Source organism: Pantherophis guttatus, chromosome 1 (genome assembly GCF_059756535.1).
Source record: "Pantherophis guttatus breed Tessera chromosome 1, ASM5975653v1, whole genome shotgun sequence".
In the NCBI taxonomy this organism is placed as follows: Eukaryota; Metazoa; Chordata; class Lepidosauria; order Squamata; family Colubridae; genus Pantherophis; species Pantherophis guttatus.
In genome coordinates, this window is record NC_142063.1 from 152,004,416 (window position 1) to 152,027,221 (window position 22,806).

Here is a 22,806-nt window from a genome sequence, read left to right on the forward strand (position 1 = left end):
CAACGTGCTTTTTACAATCAGCGAAAGCGTGATTTAAAATGTCCCCCTTTTTTTAATCTGGGCTCAATTAAAGTATAACCTGATCCTGCACTATTGGATTTTGGAAGTTTTTCCCTGCTCATTTTAACTTTTTCGATTCTACACAAAAATAATTGGCTGCCTTCAAACAGAACTATAACAATCTAGTTGTATTTGCTATTTGTAGTGTCCAGGTATTGAACATCTCCTCAAAAAAGGCTTATTTGATTATTATTATTATTTTCGAACCTCCAATCAATAGCTAAGCCATTAGGCCATCCTAGTGTCGTGTTTACAATTGGTGAGGCATGGGATCCATCACTCCAGGCTCTCATGATCTTAGCAGGACGAAACCAATCTGTCCAAAATATATATCTGAAAGTGAAAGGGAAATGCATTAGAATTGCAGAAAATACTGGTAATATTGGTATCCTTCCTGCAAAAAAACTCAAAAACTTTTTCGATATATAGGCCCAATTTTCTAAAACAAAAGCTATTCTCTAGCACCTTTTGTATTTTAGCTTTGCTTGCATAGCATCTTTACATTTGGACTTTTTACAGGACACAGTTTAGACACTTAACAAATATTTTAAATTGGCTTGTATGTTTTATATTTACCTTCCCATGCAAGACATTATTATGTTCTTACGTCTATGGTTATAATTATTGAAATGTAACTGAAACATTACTTAATATGTAATCGCAATCTTACTGAAAAACAAAAATCATATTCATACAGGGATACATTTTAAAAGGTCCTGAAACATCACTTCAGAGTTACTTCTAATATTTTTGCTATTGATTAAGAAAATTTCACTGTTTATTGTTGCAAGTTGGAGTGTCTCCACCCCATCCATTAATTAGCAAGAGTAAAGAGTCTTTGGTTGGACTGATTTACATTCCCTTCTGAGAAAGAGGAGCAGAAAAGAGGAAAAAAGAAAAAGAAAATCCCTTTCAATTAAAAAAAAAAATCTCTCTTCTAACCCAGAATGAGAGAAAAATGTCCCTGAGTAACTAATATTAGGAGACAGTAAGTCTCTCATGAGGTCTGCCTGCCCAGCTAATGAGAATAAAACCTGCAGAGATTTTGCTTTCTGAAATCACTCTCAAAACTGTGCCTTAGAGCTTAGGTAAGTGAAATGCACATTCATATTCTTCTGTAGGAACTATTCATGCTGATAACAAGGCAACGATAACAGCACCTCTTCTGAAGCAATAAGCTATTTTGCAGCCCCGGGAAGAAAACCACAGAACAAACATGTCTTGGTTTTTACAGATAAAGTTGCTGAATGGCCCCTTTTGTGCTGATTTTGTACCACTTAGTGTTTTGCGCTGGATTATGGAATCGGTGCCAGAAGAACAGGTGATGAGGGATAGGGAGGAGCATAAACAAAAGAAGGTTTTTAAGAAGGGAGGAGAGAGGCTCTTGAGCTTGAATGTTAAGGAAGATCCAGAAAACACAGAATAAGTTTTCAAGAAAACACACAGCAACAAGCAGAAGCCAACTGACAGGTCCTAAAATATCATCTGACAGATCTTGGCTGGAAAATGAGTCATGAGAACCCTCAAGGGCCCTAAAGCACCATCTATGCACCCCCTAATGGTTTCATCAAAACCACTGACTGGGGTTTTCATAGCTTCCCATATGTTGCTTCCAAAGTGCATACATGAAAATAACAGAAAGGAGAATTACTAAACCAATGGGAAATAGTCACATTAACTGCGCTTTAATTCCATACTAAATCAAATATAGCTTTTGTCCAGACCAACTCTGATTTTGCTTTTTCTTGGGCCCATGACAAGCTGCACTTTTCTGTCCTACAGAATGCAGAGGGAGAAAATAATGTGTTTGAATATTCACTTTTTTTAAAACAGCCTGCATTAAACGCATTAAGTAGAAACATTCCTCAGACAGTGAGGTTTTGAATGGGAAATTTCAGATAGATGTTATAGCACCTTCATTCAGAAGAGATACAGGAACACTGTATTGTGTTGTATTTTTGAACACTATGTTCAATTTTGAGACTTACCCAATAACTGGATGGACTACAATTGATCGAGGATTATTCAAATTTTGAAGAATAGCTCGTCTTGATTTGTCAGATAGCCTCATAACGCTAATACTCCGATACCGAGAGTCTGTCCAATAGATATTCTTTGAGATCCAGTCAAAAGCCAAATCTTCAACTCCCTCCACTCTATTGGCTGCAAGGATTTCCCTACCTGATATTTAGGAAAGAGCAATGTATCAAAACTGGAAGGAGTGGCTTTCCCGCTTTCATTTTTAAGGTCAAATTTAATATGATAATTATAAGCACTGTATCTCAATGAAACAGCTTTCTCTACAGCAAAGTTTAGGATGAGGAAACGGTTTCTGAATGCATTAAATCCCAGAGAATTGCAACCAGCAGATTAAACATACTGGACAGGTCAATAACAGGGCTCCCTATAAGGCAGATTCCAATTATAAACAGCATACCTATCAAGTCGCACTTTTCAGAATTGCCTTGATAAATCACTGAATTCCCCCTTCCCCTTTTTTCCTCAATCTTGTTCAACCTTAACCTTAAGGGCCTGGTGGTGCAGCAGACTAAAAGTATTGTGATTAACACCAGCTGTCTGCAATTACTGTAAGTTGGAATCTCACCAAGCTCAAGGTTGACTCAGCCTTCCATCCTTTCTAAGGTAGGTAAAATGAGGACCCAGTTTGTGGGGGCAATAAGCTGACTTTGTATAAATATACAAAAGTATGAAGGCTATTGCTTAATGCATTGTAAGCCGCCCTGAGTCTCCGGAGAAGGGTGGCATATAAATCAAATTTTAAAAAAAAAAATCACTGGTTTAAATTATGGTTCAGAGAGTGCAACTGTCTGCGGAATGCTGGAGTTTTTCCATTTTTCTTCCTATATAGTCATTATAAGTTTGACCCAATGGTTTTAGAAAATAAAACTTCCAGAACAGGAAGGATTTCCTGGTTGGTTGGTTGGTTGGTTGGTTGAATTTTTATTCTACATTTCTTACTTTATGAATAACTCAAGGTGGCCAACATACATAATACTTCTTATTTTCCAACTCCTGTGGTCCAATCCTATACTCAATGTTATTCCTTCAATGAACTTTTGCACACACTGATTCACAGAATATGCCAGTCACAAATGCTCTGCTTACTTCCGGTTTAGCATGATGTATAAAATCAGCCACTATAAATTGTAAATCCCGGCTAACATCTTAGTGACGTGTGTGGACCCAAATAAGGATGACGAGAACATGACATAGTGTGATGTGCAAACATAATGTAATCAGTACTGCAAAACCCTTTTTAAAACAAGAAGATCAGTTGAACCATGAATTTAATAGAGAAATGGACTTTCAACCATTGTGAAATCTAATGACATCGTTATTAACTCTGTTTCTGTTCAAGGGAAGGAAATATTTACCTGTGCCATCAATTTTTTGTTTATAAATTATATCTTTAGTGGTGTCTGAATAAAATATAGTATCCTCTTGGGCATAGAAGTCAATTCCAACAAAGTAGGAAGAACTTCCTGATACAGGAATTATTACATCTTCCTGAGTGGAAAGATTGAACGGGATTCCACGCACGGAGAACTGGGAGGAGAAAAGCAGAAACTGCTGCACAGCTGTGGGGAAAAAAAGAGTTTCTTTATTTTAAAATCACAACAAATTTAAAAGAGTTTTTTTTTTAAAAAACCATCTTAAAAACTTAATTACAGGAAAATTATAAAAATACAAAAAGCAACTATTAGTGTAAAATCACCCTGCTGGAAGAGAAAATCAGTTAAAAATGAAAGAAGAGAACAATTATAACTAAATATATAGAGAAGAGGCAAAGTACTAAGACTGGAAGACAGGTAATGCAGCAAATTATTTCAGTATCTGATCATTGCCTATCAGATACTTTGGCCCCAAGATCAAATTCAAATCCTTCCAAGTAAGAGTCTCTTAGGATTTATATTAGCAACATTAGAGATGAAAGGGATGAGTTTATAGAAATTTCACTAACTGAATTGATTCTCATTTAGAACCAAAATTACATTACTATGGGGAGCTTTTAAGATTTTGTTTTGGGGTTTGTTTGTTTTTTAGCCCTAGCCTTTCTGGATCCAGCAAAGGAGTAGTCTTTTTTGCTGATAATGGTGAAACTTGCAAAATATTTATTTATATAACATTTACTATAACTTCCAAGTTTAATTAAAAGAAGGACTAGGGGTGACATGATAGCAGTGTTCCAATATCTTAGGGGCTGCCACAAATGGAGTCAAGCTATTCTCAAAAGTACCTGAGGGCAGGACAAGAAGCAATGGATGGAAACTAATCAAGAAGAGAAGCTACCTAGAACTAAGGAGAAAACTCCTGACAGTTAGAACAATTAATCAGTGGAACAACTTGCCTCCAGAAGTTGTAAATGCTCCAACACTGGAAGTTTTTAAGAAGAGATTGGATAACCATTTGTCTGAAATGGTGTAGGGTTTCCTGCCTAAGCAGGGGGGGTTGGACTAGAAGACCTCCAAGTCCCTTCCAACTCTGTTATTCTATTCTACTCCATAATGGAAGAAAGGTGATAAATAAATGTGATAAAAAATAAGGGGTACAGTCAGTTATAAAACCTTAGCTACTACATATTGACTCATCTACTCATTGAAGTACCTCTGAAATCAATCAACTAACTTTACTAGATTAAATCCCAGGAAAAACATGTCTAAAGGTCACTCACATTTTATTATCTCCTTCTTAGCCTTTCTGAGATATTAGGATTTGAATGAGGCAGATATTAGGGATACACATCTTTCAAAATGGTATTTGAGAAAGCATGTGAGCATTCACATGGCACTAGTTTGAAGATTCTAAAGGTTTAGACACCTAAAGGTTCTAAAGGTTCATCACCATCTGACAATAGAACGCTCTTCAAGAACCAGGGAGAAAAGCAGTTGATATGATTATCCATGGAGATTCTATGCAACATGTGTCCATGGCAGTACCTACCAATGCAGCGTCGTCCATCAGCATGCAAGTCAAAGCCCAACATGCATTTGCAGCGGTAGCCGAGACCATCATTGTCAGTTCTGTGACTGAGAACACAAATCTGTTCACATCCACCGTTATTAACACCGCAAGGATTTCTCACTGGAAGGCAATATATTTAATAAATTTAACAGCTGCCAAAAAAGCCAACACAGTTCTAGGCTGCATTAACAGAGGGATAGAATCAAGATCACGTGAAATGTTAATACCACTTTATAATGCCTTGGTAAGGCCACACTTGGAATACTGCATCCAGTTTTGGTCACCACAATGTAAAAAAGTTGTTGATACTTCAGAAAGAGTGCAGAGAAGAGCAACAAAGATGATTAGGGGACTGGAGGCTAAAACATATGAAGAACGGTTGCAGGAACTGGGTATGTCTAGTTTGATGAAAAGGACTAGGGGAGACATGACAGCAGTGTTCCAATATCTCAGGGGCTGCCACAAAGAAGAGGGAGTATAGCTATTCTCCAAAGCACCTGAGGGCAGGACAACAAGCAATGGGTGGAAACTAATCAAGAGAAGCAAGGTAGAACTAAGGAGAAATTTCCTGACAGTTAGAACAATCAACCAGTGGAACAACTTGCCTCCAGAAGTTGTGAATTCTCCAACACTGGAAGTTTTTTAAGAAGGGATTGGACAACCATTTGTCTGAAATGGTATAGGGTTTCCTGCCTGAGCAGGAGGTTGGGCTGGAAGACCTCCAAGATCTTATTCTATTCTATTCTATTCTATTCTATTCTATTCTATTCTATTCTATTCTATTCTATTCTATTCTATTCTATTCTATTCCATTCCATTCCATTCCATTCCATTCCATTCCATTCCATTCCATTCCAAACATACAACATCAGATTTATGTGAAGTTTTAAAATTTTGCTGATCCACTTCTCAATTAGCAACTATTTCAGTCAGTGGCCATTTGCAAATACAATGGTCATAAAAAATTCATTTTCTGACCCATATGTACATTTACAACCAAATTCTATGTGCCTGACAATGCACGCTGGAGTGACAGTAATATTGGCATACTAATGGAACTTTATCTGAATGAGATGGCTGCTACCAGTGATCTTCACAGGATATCACTCTGTCTCTCAGTTATGTGTGCATTTAGCAATTACTCCCCTTAATGATCTGATCACTGGAATTGAATTTGGTTGCTAAACTAGGAATGGGTATATAGACCAAGAATGTTATAAGCTACCTTTGAAAATCTGTTAAAATGTATTTTGAATCTGCAATTCCCATCAAAACTATACGTACTAGTCCAAGTATAGTTATATATACTCATTCCATTGTAAATACAGCCTATTGTAAATACTCCATTGTAAAAACAGCCTATTGTAAATACTCCATTGTAAATACAGCCTACATTTTCTCATTGGTATATTGTGGAGGTGCTGGGATTTCAATCATACTGACTTGGAATTGCTCCACAGTCAGCTGTTGCTTATTCGCTGCTTTACCTATTGAATTAATAGGAATCCAATTCTAAGCATTCTGTCTCTCTTTTTCAAATTGACAGCCCTGGCTATCCTTTCAAGAAATCCTTGTGCTCAGCATAAGAAGATATTTTTTTTGGTAAACATCAGTCAATCCTTGAAATATGTGTTGACATATATGGAAGAAAATTGCAACTTTTTCCCAATGAACCGCTTTCTATTTGGAATGTGGTTTCATCAGAATAATTGTGCTTCACAAAAGTTCAGAGTCTACTGGAGCCTAACTGCAAATTAGCCTATTCAGTAATTGAAACCTCATTGTTTTCAATGAGAATAAATCAATAGAAGTAAATGAATTTACACTGGGCAAGGATGGACTATCTGCAGCTTAGAGATATCTCTGACCTTGGGCTAATTTCAAAAACCCTAGGCAGGGATCCACTTAGACCATTAGTTAGAGGTATTTGCTGGGCATGAATCAAGGAGAGAGGAAGAGAAGGGGGAGAACACAACAGAGAAGAAAAAAGCAGAAAAACATCTGACATTTTCCCTTCTGGCCTCACTGATGCATTGACAGCACAGTTATCTTTGCTGTGCTTTCTAAGAGTTAAGCCACAATAAGAACAGTGTAAAATCTCTTTTGGCAACCCTGTATCATCTGACTTACCGTGTGGCTGTCGGAAAGCATGATAAATTGTCACTCCATAGGGACGCAAGGAAGACTGAAAAAGCACTTGTGGGTTAGAATCTGCAAATCTATTGGCTTTCATCACTGCCATCTTTGTCCAATCAGTAAAATACACAGAATGTTCAAAAAGACTTATTGCGTAGGGATGTGGAATCAATGAGCCTCCATGAGCAACAGTTTTCCTGTTAAAGTTAAATATTCTTTTTAGAAATACTGAAAGTAATAGTTTACAGGCTATGAATACTTCATCATGCTTTACTCCTATGAAAAGCAAAGGTCATAGCAGTGACCTAGGAAATTATAAATAAAGGATACATCCAACCAAGAAGAAAAATCAATAATGAATAAAAGGTATTTGAATCATGGTAACCAAAGATGCAAGAAGCAAACATTCAGAGGGGAACGTGGTGGCTTAACACTCAGCTTTGTTTTTAAAAAGGAGGAAAATGAAAAACATCAACAGAAGGAATCTTATTTTGGTTTTCTGGAAGAAAAGTTGCCTTCATGCAATATAAGTTATTTTATCTTACGGAAAGGCAATTCTATTTGCATTCTTTTTCTTAAAGGCCAGAAATGGCCTTGGAAAGTGCAGATTAAAAAGGGAAACAAAGATAGCAATAAAAGGCTTAAACGTTTTCTGCTAGAAACAAAAAAAAAAAATTGCACTGAGTATGATGCAATGTAAGAAACAATACCTAAAACAGGGAGTCCTTCCCTGTGCTTGCCTATTAGGGCAGGGACAGTATTAAGGTCCAGGAATTCTTCTCCTTTCTTATCAATAGTATGCAAATCTTTGTAGGCAATATGATAATGTTCTTTTCTGCTGCTATCCGTTTAGGATCAGCATAGAAAAGGCATCCTTCTTCTCCTTTATTTGGCACTCAGAGCTCGGTGCATGCAACAAGGGGTCCTCGCCACCTTCCCACTAATTAGATTATTTCTGACCAAATTCAGAGACTGAAGAATAGGAATTAAAATGTCAATCCCATACGAGTCTTAACAGCATTTAAAGAAGGCAATTCATGACAGAGTAGCTAAATGTCTGTGGAGATTCTCAGTCATCCAGGTCACAGTTGTCCCAAAGATGCTTTTTCAAGAGGCAACTGGACTTTTTTGTTTTTCGTTGAAGACGCTGAAGAAGCTTCTTGGATGAGAAGGGAAACATCTTCAAAGAAAAACAAGAAAGTCCAGTTGCCTCTTGAAAAAAGCACCTTTGGATCACGACAGAGTATTTTTTAGTCTGATGCACCTTATTTATTTTTTTAAAAATGTAAAGAAGCAAAAGTAAATGACCCACTTTGCATTTTAAGAACTTCTCCTACCTCTGTAGCCCATCATAGGTCACGGTTTCAATATAATCATATCGGCTGTCTACCCAGTAGAGTCTCTTTGATACAATATCCAAAGTTATACCAGCTGGCCATCCCAACTTTGTTTTAACCAAGTCCAGACGATTTGTTCCATCCATAAAGGCTCTTTCCACTTTAGGATCACCTGAAAGACTATCCCAATCTGAGAAAAACAAATAACTGTAAAGGAAAGAGAAAAGAGAAGAACTGTTTTAGTGAACCTTCAATCTTTACTGTAGATAAATGATACAAAGATCTGGCTTACACAAAACTATGTAGTTTGTCTGGATTGGGCTTTGTGTGAATCCAGCCAGCTGTGGTTTATATGGTTTGTTATGCTGAAACAAATCACTATTTAGCATCAAGTGGGAATCTACGTAGCTGAAAAATTCTGTGGCACTTTAAAGACAGAAACATTTATTGTGGCATTACATTTTCATGCATAAAAATCCATTACAGCAGGTGCAGAAAGTACCATCCTATTCGCAGATACATTTAGTGAATTCTTACTAGCTGACATACAGAATTGCAGCCATTATCATGCAAAGTTTTATGCTGAGGTATCCACAATGAGGTTTCATATACTTCAGATCACTTCACATTTCACTGGACTATATTCTACATATATTATACTGTTGGTTTTACTAAAAGTTCTCTGTGAGATACGTAAATCAATAAAATCATAGTAAATAGAAAACCAGATAATATAACACTTAGAAGTGAAAAGAAGACACTAAAAACACTAATTAAAATTCCCAGGTTTAGAAAATAAATATCCCAAATTCAAATATCAGTACTGAAGAAGATAAATGAAAGATATAATGCTCCAAGATAGCAGTGGTCTGTTATAAAAAACAAACTCTGGAGAGATCTCAAAAAAGAAATTACAGAGATTTCAAACTATATTCCAGATCATATTTTATATGAAACTAATTATCTTTATGTCCAGTTCAAGGAATATGAAAGATGACTGACAACAAATCCAATTTCCTATTTTATTTTGCAGAAAACAGACAATTACTGAATCAGGTGTCCATTCCCTCCCTCCCCCCAACACATACAATTCAGTGGATTTCCTTTTTGATTTATGGATACAACATGCAAACTATTTTTTAGTTAAGCAGGTGTCATTGTGACCTATAAATCATAATTTATGACTCATTCTTTGTAAAACACAGTTTAGATTTGACTTTTGTGAAAAGAGCTTTTGAATTAAAAAATAAGAGATGATTATGTGTAGCAGCATCTTCATCAGATACTGCGTCTGTAACATTGTAACATATGAGCCTCAGTGGCGCAGTGGTTAGAGTGCAGTACTGCAGGCTACGTCTGCTGACTGCCAGCTGCCTGCAATTTGGCATTTTGAATCTCACCAGGCTCAAGGTTGACTCAGCCTTCCATCCTTCCGAGGTGGGTAAAATGAGGACCTAAACTGTTTGGGGGCAATAGGCTGACTCTGTAAACCACTTAGAGAGGGCTGTTGTTGTGGCCTGCCAGCGGCCTGCGCGGATCGTGGCTGATCCCGATGAAGAGGAGGCTGGTGTGGTGTCGCGCCAGCAGCCTGCACAGCCAGCGCTCGCGTCGGACAGCGAGGAGGCTGAAGAGGATGTGATGCCAGAGGCAGAGACTCAGCCAGGGCCTTCAGAACCTCCAGAGGCTCCTTCCAGTGGAGAGAGCGAAGTGGAGGAGCCTCTCCTCAATGCTCGGGCACGCAGGGCTGCCAAAAGGCAGGAGTGGCTACTTAGGAGGAGGAGGTCTACTCGAGAATAGGGCTTGAGGATAATTGGCCACTCCCTTAGTCTATTTAAGTCGCACGCAGCTAGTGTGTTCTTGCTGGAAACAACTTGTATTGTATCAGAGTATTTTGGTTTATCATATCTTGTTTTCTGGGCTGGTTGCCAACCTTTGCCGGTCATGTTTATTCTTGCTACTTAATAAATTTGATAAGGACCGTTGGTGTGTGTCAATATCCTCGGAAATCCGGAGCTGGGGCAGAACAGCTGTAAAGCACTGTGAAGTGATATATAAGTCTATGTGCTATTGCTATTGTTCAGCATTTCTCTACCATTCTCATCAGGGACACGCAGCTAAATTGCAGCTCTTCCTTTGCTCTTTTCTGCATAATATCCAGATTTAAAAAGAAGAAGAAATATGAAATAAGGACCTGAAGAGAATTTCTAGGGAAGGAGAAGGTAGTAAAGTGTGCCAAACTCCTACTCCTCCATCAACTCCTAGTAATATTTTATTGAGCAATTGATGATGCATTTGAAAAACAGCAAGCCTACAATTCTTCAAAGGAGGGTAATATCTTTTAATCAGTGTTACCACTTACCCAACAGTAGGATCAACAGCTATTCCTCTAGGGTTCCCCAAACTTTCTGCAATCAAAGTTACCCGGTTGGTTCCATCCAAATTTACCAAATCGATTCGGTTGACGCTGGTCTCCACTATGTACAGCTTGTTGTTAATCCAGTCTACTGCGAGGTTTTCTGGTGTGTCAACTGAAATATTTAAAACTTCATAGATATCCGAGCCATCAAGGTTGACAGAAAAAACCTGGAAAAGAAAGTAATGGTGTTTTAGGACTTAGGATACTGTATGTTTTCAGGGCCACTTTCATATTAGCACAATTTCCAAACAAAAATAAATTCTGCATGCATTTATTATAGGTGAAAATGTTGGTCCTATGCAGTATTAAGTCCCCAATTTCTTAACCATTTACAGGTAGTCCTCAACTTGCAAACAGTTCATTTAGGGACCGTTCAAAGTTACAACAGCACTGAAAAAGTGACTTGTGACCATTTTTCAGAGTTACGACCTTTGCACCATCCCCATGGTCACGTGATCAAAATTCAGATGCTTGGCAACTGGTTCATACTTATGACCACTGCAGCATCCCGAGGTCATGTGATCCCCTTTTGCGACCTTCTGACAAGCAAAGTCAATGGGGAAGCCAGATTCATTTAACAACCATGATACTGATTTAACAGCTGCAGTAATTCGCTTAACAAATGGAAAATCATAAAGCAGGACAAAACTCACTTAACAAATTTCTCATTTAGCAACATAAATTCTGGGCTCAATTGTGGTCGTAAATCGAGGACTACCTGTATTTCAATCTCTTCAATGTGACTTCACCTCTTTTAACTTGTTACATCTGCATGGGCACTAATCATAATATCCTTTCTTGAGTAGAGGGATGGAAGGAAGGGAGAAGGAGAGAGTGGAATGGAAGAAAGGGAAGAGGGGAGGAAGGGAGGGAGGGGAAATAAGAGTAGGAGAGAAGATTAGATAGGGAGAAAGAGAGGAAGAGGGAGAGAAAGGAAGGGGAAGTAGGGAAGGAGTAGAAGAGGAGGAAAGAAGAAAGAAGGAAGGATAAAAGAAGGGAGGGAGATGGAAGAGAATGAGAAGAAAGATTGATGTACAATAAAAAAGATGAAATGGAAGAAAGGCAACCCCGAACATGTGTAAATGTATTAGGATAAAGAATGAATTATTAAAAAGTAAAAAAGAATAAATATGAGTAAAAATAGAGAAATTAGAATTTGAGGGTGAATGAAGATGTTGTGTATATAAATAAACATAGAAATATTAAGATAAGATTTAAAAATATGGAAAAATATGATTTTGGCAGAAATTGTAACTAAGTAAAATGTATTTGGATATGATAAGTTGTATAAGATATGATATGGCCAATACTCTGTTCATAAAATATGCGGGTGAATGGGGAGGGGAAGGGAAAAAAAATCAATAAAACTTGATTCATAATCTCCTTTCTTAACCAATGTATAAAAGAGAGTCTGATTTTGAAGAAAGCAAATTTTTCCCTTCTAACTAGCAATCTGAGTTCTCCTCTATAATTCATGCACGTAGGTTTATCCAACGAGCTGTATTTACATCGTATGCTGAATCTCAAACTAAAAGCAAGGCAAAATATGCAAAGCTAAGCTAAAACCATTCAAGTTTGGTATGAAGCACCAACCTAGATATAGTATATATATGCTCTGGTTCCTGTATAATTAGCAATTACAAGCAAGCTATCTTATGAATTAGCTGAACTAAATGTCTATCTTAATCCAAATCCATTACATGCCACAGTAAGCAGAAGAGTAAAAATTAGGTCATTAAGCCCTGATATAATTCAAGGAGCCAAGGAAAATTGCAGAAAAAAACTTATGCTAGGAGAATATTCCCTTCACCTCCCCATACTGTGCTTTTTTAAGAACCTGCTGTTAACATGTCTTTCAATGCACTTGGGGGGGGGGGAGAAAAGTCTTTCAATTCTTTATTCTATATCCACATCACTGATGCTTTAAAACTACCAAACATCATTAAACCAAATTTATATTTTATACTATTTGTTACTATTCCAGTAAAAAGCAAGGCAATGGGGAAAAAAGCAATCACATAAAAAAATATCGGCCTGCAGCATGATAAATTGTCAATATTTGTTGCCCAAAGCTCAATTATACTAATAATACTTGAGAAATATCTTATGTCTATCTTCCCAGAAAACACAGTACTTCTACACTTTAAATGATCAGGTTTCAAGCAATTGCAACAGAGTTTTGAAAGAATGTACTATTTCTCTTAATTAGGTTTTTGGACTCTCTTTCTGATAATATTAAGAGCTGCTCAAGACGATGCAATAGCATAATGCATGCTTTGTTCAATATATTACATGTAAAAGCATAGCTAAGAAATGTCGTAATTATCAACAGAACCATCTCAAAAGTTCATTTTTGTTTGAAAACAAAGAAGGGCTCTGCATCTGTTCAGAGAAATGAAAAGTTATCAACACACATACAATTCTTGGATGCCTTTGCTTCCAAGAAAGCTATTTGTACATTTCAAATTACCTTATCTTGCACCGTATCAGTCCAAAATATCCTACGCAGCTGAAAGTGAAAGTCCACACCAACAGCCACTCCACGATTCCGGGATTGTACCAGAGTTCGAAAACCTCTTCCATGAATGTCCCCAATTAATAAATCACGGCCATTGGAAAAAATTATAGAGGCAGCTCCAGCTGAAAACATGGATGACATTGCTGTAACGTATATTTTTCAAAAGGGTATGCATTCCCAACTTAAACGGAAGATACACACTGCAATATAAATCTAAGCAATATTTTTAAAAGTCTTTTTAAAGAAATGTTTAAAGAAATGCCAAAAAAAAAAAAAAACATTTCGTTTACTTTTATACCTTTTCTGTCCCCAGCCATCAAATATAATCACTTGTCACCAAAATGTTGCCCATCCTATTTTGTAATAAACGTCACATTAAATAGCAAAGAAGATATGTTGGAACTGTGCCACCAAAGTGGCCTCAAAGCAGCTCAATACTGAATGCCACATAAGATCTTTAAAACATTACATGTAACGAAGAGGAGAGAAAACAGCATTTTGAAAACAAGCTTATCAGTGTAAAAGGGCAATTAAATATGTATGGAAGATTAGGTAAGTGGTTGATTCAATTTAGTATAGCTGTGTTAATTGTTTTTAACATTCATGCTTGCAGTAGTAACAATTTTGTAAGTGTTGGTGCTTGAAATGGAGTACTTCTGAATGGAACTGTTCCTAAACACCTTTTTTCAAGCTTAACAGAATTTCTAAAATACTGAGAAACAATATCTGGTCAAAACAACAATTTCACACTTAGAAGAGGACAATTGGTGAAGTTGAAAAAGTTTGAGACAAAACATTTTGTGCCCCCCTATCCCGGGGACCCAAACCATCACAAGTGTCATCTGAGGAATAATTCCTTGGTCTAAGCTTTGCAGAATTGAAGCTTTTTCATACTTTGATATAGAAAATCTCTATGAATTAAAAAGGAAGCAAAGGAAGAACACATTTTTAAAAGGAGCCTTTTTTTTACTACTTCCCTTTCGACAATTAACTATTGGTGCATATGATTAACAAAAACAACAACATATGGATTGGTTGCTTTTGAAAAATAATACAAATCTCTAGAAAGTTAACCAGATTTTTCCTCTTAGAAGAAATAACATCTTGGGAAATTATTTCCAATTTTGACAAGAAATACAAATGAAATTGGCAATTTTTAAACGAGAGGATAATAATGCTTTGCTTTCAATGTAGCAAACATCACGTTCTCATAAGAGACAATAATTATTGTAAATGTAGCTCACATTCAGGTAAGAGCCTTGGTGGCACAGCAGACTAAAGTGCTGTTAAGTAACACCAGCTGCCTGCAATTACTGCAAGTTCAAATCTCACCAGGCTCAAGGTTGACTCAGCCTTCCATCCTTTCGAGGTAGGTAAAATGAGGACCCTGTTTGTGGGGCAATAAACTGACTTTTATAAAAAAGAACACCGCTTGGGGGGGGCGAAAGCCCTACTAAGCAGGTATATACAAAAGTATGAAGGCTATTGCTTAACGCATTGTAAGCCGCCCTGAGTCTCTGGAGAAGGGCGGCATATAAATCGAACCAATAAATAAACAAATAAATAATCTTAATAGAAAAAAAAATGTGTCTTCCAATTACAATTAACGAGAAAACATGGAGATTCTGGGATTTTAAATCAAGTTTAAGATTTGAACCTAAACTTCAGATTTGGGTTCCAAATTAACCCAGTATTTTTTTTTCCTTTCAAATCTCCTTATCATAGTTCAGACCTCTAATAATGCGCTCTCTCATATTGGAGTGGAGATTGCAATGATTTCTTGCCAACAAATTGTTTCGGTGTCTTTGGCAGAACGGGAGAAGAGATAAGGGTGTCCTCTTGCTCTGCCAAAAAAACAACCCAAACAATTTGTTGATAAGAAAACTGAAGTGTGTCTTTAGAGATCTAGAGTTACAATTTGAGTGACTGAGCAAGACAAGAAAGGATGGATGGAAGAGGAAGGTGCTGCCAAATTTGGGGCCACACACACAAAGCAAGGGAATGATTTCCCAAAGCAGGACAACAGCTTGCTGATCTTGCTAGGCTTTATTCATTCTAGGCAATGATAGTGGTCCAGCATGGGCCTAGTCCTGCAGCCACTCCTCAGCCTGCCACATCAGGACTATGCTTTTCACCCTAAAGCAGGGATGTCAAACTCGATTTCATTGAGGGCCCCGCCAGGGTTGTGTTTGACCTTGGGAGGCCAAATGGGCATAGTCGGGGTGGGCACGGTCAGGGTGAGCGTGGCCAACTTGATGTCACTCATGTCAGGTGGCACTTGTGGTGGCCAAGGCGGGGCTGAGGGGATCCTGCAGCCCTCTGCCAAAAAAAACAGAGCCTGGGAGGGCCACGTGCAGCCTTCCCGAGCTCTTCTTTTTGCAGGCAGAGGCACCGTGGCCCAGTCCTTCACTATCTCCAGGACAGCTCACGGGCCAGATCTAAGCAGCATATGGGCCAGATCCGGCCCATGAGCCTTAAGTTTGACACCCCTGCCCTTAAGCAATAGCAGTAGTGCTGGGTGCTGGTCCAAGCATATTGAAAACTGTGACAGTTTTGTGGCACTTGGATGTTGTTGTCCTTTGGTTTCAGTGGATTCACTTTTTTCTTCCCTAAGACAAAATCTATAGCACCTGGCTCAGATTGGCAAGTCCCTGCCTCCTTCAAACTATTGCTCTTCTGCTGTGTATGGGTGTAAGGAAAACGCAGAACTGAATAACCTGGAGGGACCATCAGTTTGAGACAGTGGTGGGATTCAAATAATTTAACAACTGGTTCTCTGCCCTAATGATTTCTCCCAACAACCAGTTCACCAAACTGTTCAGAAAGTTAACAACCAGATCTCCCGAAGTGGTACAAACTGGCTCCCACCACTAGTTTGAGACTCCTGCTCTATTCCAAGATATACGGATATATCTTATATCCAGGATATATTGGATCTTAATCCCTAGCAGAAAAGAAAAAGTCCACGCCTATTCAAAATAACAAGGAAATATTGTTCATTACTCTTTTAGAAAAGCATATTAAGATGTAGATACAGATACATCTACGTATAAATATTGCAATTATAGTACATACAACTTAACAATACATAATACAGCCTTGTTTAACTTGCATATATATTATCTTTAATTACTAGAACATTGTAACTATAGAAAATAGTTACAAGAATAATTACTGTACAGAATATGTGAAAGGAAAGTTTCTTAAAAAAAACAGTGGAGTGACCAAATCCTGCCCCCCATCTTCTCAACACATATTAAATAGATGAGTCCTCAGGAAAGCTCACTCGGTTGCTTTAAGGAACAGAACGCAACTGAAAAAGCCTCCCCAAAGATGCAGTTACTTTATCCCTTCAAGGGGATGTGCTTCCTTTATGCTAATAACTTCGCAAAGCATTCCATCCCATCCATCCATCCATCCATGGATAAAACCAGAATAGGCTTTCAAATGTCACCTACACTGCCAAATTCCCCTCTCCCAATGAAGAAAGTGAAAGAAATGCACTGCCTGGTCTTTCATCAGCAACTCGCTAACAGTAAATAGGTGGGAGAGATAATGGCAATGTTGTGTTGGAAGGGTCTGTGATATTTAAAGCAGACCAGCATTATTCTCAAGGACAGGCCTATAATTGGCTTTTCTTTCAAATACCAGAGAAAAAGTAAGGCAATATTAGTTGTACAAGGGAGGAGGGGGGAATCAGGTTTTAGAGATATTGACTCACATGTGGTATTGGCTCGGCAATGACGGTGGTGCTCCAGAACATACCCTTCGGCACACCGACAGTGATGGTGACCAACACGATCTTCACATTCTTGGTCACAAATGCCCCACATTTTGCAATCATCAAAGTCTATAACAGAATCAACATTCAGGAAGTGTACGTTTTTTTCTTTCTATTTGCAGAATGCTATCCACAACAAATGCAGTTTTCCCTTCTTCTAAAATGAAAGTGTCAGATCTGCTGTTCCTTCAAAAGTACATTCTTACAGCCAAAATGACAATAAGTTTGCAATCAGTGGTTTCATCTTTGTTTTGTAGCTAGAAATTAATAGCTGATATGGAAAACTGATTGTGATCCATGTTTAATCTTTCATTGCTCATATTATTTTCCTGACTGAAATCCCTGATCAATTCTGAGATCTCATTAAATCACTGTCTCTCATGTTTTTAAGCCAACGACAACAAAGGTGTGTTGGAAAATCTCCCCTGTATCATTAATTTTGATATCTAAAAATCATCTAACCTCTGAACATTACTTCTTAAAGTGTTTATTTTTTACAAATATATTCAGTTCCTTAAAAGAGAATTAATAAATTGAAGTAGGAACATCAAATCTGTTTGTTATTTGATTCAGCTTCTTTATGCTAAATCAGAAAATTAAGTAGGAAATGTGTAGAGTAGCTTTAACAAAATCTTTAAAAAAATTAACAGACTCGTTAAAATTTAACTTATCTGAAGAAAACCATCTAAAATTTTTATATATACAAGTTTTTCTAATAATCAGTAGAATAATTTATCAACAGAATAGATCAGATCACCTGAATGAACCCAGACAGCTTTATTCTCCCATCATGCTGTGAGATTTATAAGCATAAATAGGCATCAGATTAGTAGCACTAATTTCGCTCCCTTTTAGAATTAAAAGCTTAATCTTCTCCACTTTAAAATAAAAAATAAAAACTGAAACTGTATTACTCTAAGGTATATGGCTTTCCAGATATTGTCTGATAAGGCAGCACAAAAAAATGGGCCAACAATAAAGGTCTAATTCTTAGCAAGACTGGGCCTGGAGCCCTTCAGAAGGTATTAAATCTTCTTCTGCATACATACACAGTTATCAAGTAAATCAATATTTCAGGCATAAGCCTAAATGACAGCCTTTGTCTTTACAATCTGGTGTTCTGTGTAAAGAAAATGTCTTGCAGGCAAGAGAATTCGTGCACCTGCAGATCAGAAGATACAAAGATTTATTACCTCAATGAGAATTAGGTCAAGAAGTGACCTAATAAAGAGAAGGGATTATACCTCTTTACTGTGCTAGTTTTTAGCTTTAAAAAGGCTCTGGTGCTACAGTGTTCGCTTGATACATTTGTGCATTATTCACAGCAGGCCCACATATCTAAAATGTAGTTTAAACACAAAAGGAAACAAGAAAACTGCCATACTTTGACGAGCAAGCTTAAGCAGTTTTCTTATGAATCTCTGGCTGAAAATGTCAATGCACATTTTTCTCTCAATTTGAATCACAAAGTTCCTTGAATCTCTGTTCCTACAGGCAACTTAATTCCCCAAAAACTGAAAGAGTGGAGATTATTGTTTGTTTGTTTGTTCATCGACAATTCATACAAATAAGGCAAACCAAACCATTTGATTTGTGCATAAAGTGCTATTTGTCAAGCCGAATATAGCACACCTGATAGGTATTCCGTTCCATCTGATGCTGCAGGATTCAAAATCCTTGAAGGTTTTTTGTTGATCAGTTGCATTCAAATCCCATCTTTTTCCAAAAAGCTCAAGACAGGCTTCAGTCTTTAGTACTTTCTTCTCAAATCTTTGCCTCCACCCCAACCTTATGAACTGGGTCAAATCAAGAGATTATGTTGGCCCTAATCACTTGCTGAGCTTCAACAACTAAGTAGAAATCTGAATTCTGTTCTTGTCAATTCTACAACCAATTTGTCACACTGACTCTTCCCTTGAGAGTTCGTGACACCTTGAAGGGGAAATACAATGACTGATTGTGCATGGATCTCAACCTTCATCACTTACCTACACAAGTGCGACTGTCATTGTTGCTGATGACGTATCCTGCAGGACAATAGCATGTTCCCCCAGTGGGGGATGAGTGACAACGATATTGGCAGCTTAAAGTTGCACACTGAGATATATCTATCAGAAACAAAAGCCAATTAAAGAATAGCATTAATTAATTAGTTGCTTTGACCCAGAAATAGAATTACAATGATAAATTGTTGAAAAAAGCCTAAATATAGGATTACATGAACAAAATGAATTTAGAAAACGCATATACTACATATACAATGTCACTAAATATAGCTTTCTAGAAATTTGAGGACTGTAATTCCCAGAATTTCCTATCAATATTGCCTCTTTGCATTCTAAGGGCTACAGTTCCAACACATCAATGGATAACTAGATTGCGGAAAGTTGGCATATCCAAATCCAAAATGTTATCTGGAAAATCAGGCCTTTTTTACCATGGGAATCCCAATGCAGCTTAACCAGCAATTATAGTCACAGCTATTATCAAGTACATCAATAGTGATGTGCACTATTTGGGAGTATGGCTTCACAGAAATGCTCACCTTAAGGTCATGTTATATTATGTGGAGTTTGCCCAAACTTGAAGTACTCTGAACCAACAAAAAATTGTGAGGAAGGAGCACTTCAAAATCAGAACGACGTCTCAAGCCATTGTTGAAACTATGGATGTTAGTCAAATATAACATTGCAATTGCTGCTGCAACTATCTCAACATGATTTAAAACACCTTTCCTATTTTTAATGCTAAGATGTCAGAGATATCTCTGAGTTGCCCATATGAACATTTTGGTGTCCAACAAAACTTGCTTGTCCATTACTCACTGCAATGTCTGCCAGCTGTTACATTTGTCTCATCTTCCCCAGCAGAGCAATCTGGAGTCCCGTCACAAACTTTGTCAATGGGAATGCACTGCCCTGATACAGGGCAGGCCCATTCACCTGGATAACAATCTCGGTGGCCACTCTCTAGAATACAAAAGAAAAAAACAGTACATTCCATGCTTGCAGGATTTTAGCAATTTTCACGGACTTTTTCTAGCTAGAGCACAAGCAAGATAGATACTACAAGACAGCCTTCTATTTTTCTTGAACTATATAAGAAAACCAGAAAAGTTTTTTTATTATTTCCAGTTGCCCCCAGCAGGCATTTCTATATGATGTAGTATTTGGGCATTAATGAATTTGCATATCACATCTTAAGTAAATTTCTTCAATCTACAATACTGAAGCATAAGAATACAGGCTGAATTAAAATATTACGATTAATGTGTGGATTCAAACAAATTCAAAGATGATATTTTCAACAGTTTCAGTAATTTTTGTAAGGCTACTATTGGCCAATGGAAAATTGGAATTAAGAATTAAGTATTATGTCCTTCATTAAGGCCAATGGCCCAATCAAGTAGAACAGAAGTTTCCAAATTTAGCAACTTTGAGACTTGTGGACTTCAGTTCCCAGAATTCACCAACCTGCATGGCTGGCTGAGGAATTCTGGAAGTTGAAGTCTACAAGTCTTAAAAGTTACCAATTTGGAGATTCCTGAAGGGAGAAATATATCAAGATTGTGGAAAACATTTTACTGATTTCCATCCAAAAAGTATTTTTATTGTAAGATCAAGCATTACTGAAGCAGAGGATTTTGTCCCAAACCATTTACATGACTTATTAGACTTACGCCTAATATTAATGTGTATTAGTCTGCCTTTATATATGATGGTTTGTATCCCAAAAGCAAATTATATAGCTCAGGATTGCTGAAAGTCAGGCTTCCCACTGGTATAGCTGGAGGTCTCAGCCCTCCAGACCCTGAACTCTTATTCAGGAACTGACTTATAGACTCGCCTCAGATACATTGAGTATTGCAGATTCAAATGAAGCCATGTATGACAGATTTGCTTTCTGCAGTTCCAGTTATCAACTATTCATTAGTTTGCATGCCAGAGTTTAAAACCCAGGCTCCTTGCTTCCACCTTTCCAAGTCAATTAATATTTTGTCACTCTTCAAGTCCATGGGAGGCAACTGTATGACATAATAGTCCTCTTGAACGTGGCAACCTCTGGTTCCTGTCTTGCTAATTTCATTCTTAATACCAAACAGCAGCCTAATACAAGTAGTCCTCGACTTACAACATTTCTTTTAGTGACTGTTCAAAGTTATAGCAGCACTGAAAAAAGTGACTGATGACCATTTTTCGTTCTTAGGACCGTTGCAGCATCCCCGTGGTCACATAATCAAATTTGAGACACTTGGCAACTGACTCATATTTATCACGGTTGCCGTGTCCTGGGATCATGTGGTCCCCTTTTGCAACTTTCTGACAAGCAAAGGCAATGGGGAAGCCAGATTCACTTAACAACCGTGGGACTAACTTAACCACTGCAGTGATTCACTTAACAACTGTTGCAAAAAAAGCCGTAAAATGGGGCAAAACTCACTTGTCAAATGTCTCACTTAGCAACAAAAACCTTGAGTTCAATTGTGATCGTAAGTTGAGGACTACCTGTATTCTAGTCTATCCTACTATACTGATCTATATCTCAAAATGGGTGCAAATAATCCCCAGATTGTTGAAGTGATTTCAAAGAACACAATGGCGTATTTTAAAAGAAATGCAAGGTTTTGGGCCACTGATCTCCTATATGCATCAGTAAGAGGAGTAGGAGAAAGCATTTTTTCACATGGGACCATTAAGGCTATGTTACATTCTCACTTACCGCATCCAACTTCATCCGCATTATCTTCACAGTCATCATCCCCATCACAAATCCAACTCTGATGAATACAGCGACCGCTTGGGCAGGTATAGAAATTCCCTTTGCAAGTTGCATATGCTGAGGAAGAGAACATCAAAGACCAATGACTCAGAGTCCTTTTAAACAACTCCCTCAGCACTAAACATTAAGCACATGCAATGAAAATATAACTGAGCGCTCGCCCAATATTGGAAAACTGATCAATTGCCAACAGACCACTTGATAATCCAAAAGATCTATAATTGTGCGGAAATGGACAAACTAACATTTGAAATGAAGGATAAGGTAGACTCAAAAGGTTATGTAGTGTGGAATAGGTGGTATAATTGTAAGGTGACCAGATTTTAACATTGGTATAGCGGGACACATTGACCGAGGGGGGGGGTTCTTGATTAAAAATTTGGTCTATATGGAGCAACAAAAATTTTCATAGAACGCAAAAATAGTAAGTTCCTGATCAACAATGCGAACTTTGATAAGCAGTTCTCGATAATCAGTTCTCAACAATTATTTGTTATTATTAAAGTTTAACATTATAAAATTAACAAAAATAATATAAAACTCATATCCTGGCTAAATAACCACATGGCCGCCGAAAACCGTGTATTCCCTTCCCGTTCTCCCGCCGTTCCCTAGCTTGTCGTGCATTCTTTCCAAAAACCGGGACTTTTTTAAAACGCCGCGGGATGCGGGACAAATTGTTAAAAATCGGGAGTGTCCCGCCAAAAGCGGGACGTCTGGTCACGTTGTATGATTGGATAATTTGTAGAAATGAGAGTAAATGTAAAATTCTGTATGATAATAATAATTAACAAAT

General features: G+C 37.5%; 1 protein-coding gene across 2 annotated transcripts in view; it reads right to left on the reverse strand.

Annotated features, from left to right (window-relative positions):
* LRP2 (LDL receptor related protein 2) overlaps window positions 1-22,806 on the reverse strand; it is a 144,895-nt gene that overhangs the window by 85,035 nt on the left and 37,054 nt on the right. For both annotated transcript variants that reach the window (XM_034426960.3, XM_034426953.3), the window contains exons 7-18: window positions 21,951-22,067; window positions 20,057-20,200; window positions 19,220-19,339; window positions 17,172-17,300; window positions 13,403-13,572; window positions 10,876-11,099; window positions 8,517-8,723; window positions 7,174-7,376; window positions 5,023-5,163; window positions 3,456-3,659; window positions 2,049-2,241; window positions 268-393 (exon numbers count right to left, since the gene is read on the reverse strand). In XM_034426960.3, the coding sequence (XP_034282851.2) occupies window positions 268-393; window positions 2,049-2,241; window positions 3,456-3,659; window positions 5,023-5,163; window positions 7,174-7,376; window positions 8,517-8,723; window positions 10,876-11,099; window positions 13,403-13,572; window positions 17,172-17,300; window positions 19,220-19,339; window positions 20,057-20,200; window positions 21,951-22,067 (1,978 nt within the window). The remainder of the gene's footprint in view (window positions 1-267; window positions 394-2,048; window positions 2,242-3,455; window positions 3,660-5,022; window positions 5,164-7,173; window positions 7,377-8,516; window positions 8,724-10,875; window positions 11,100-13,402; window positions 13,573-17,171; window positions 17,301-19,219; window positions 19,340-20,056; window positions 20,201-21,950; window positions 22,068-22,806) is intronic.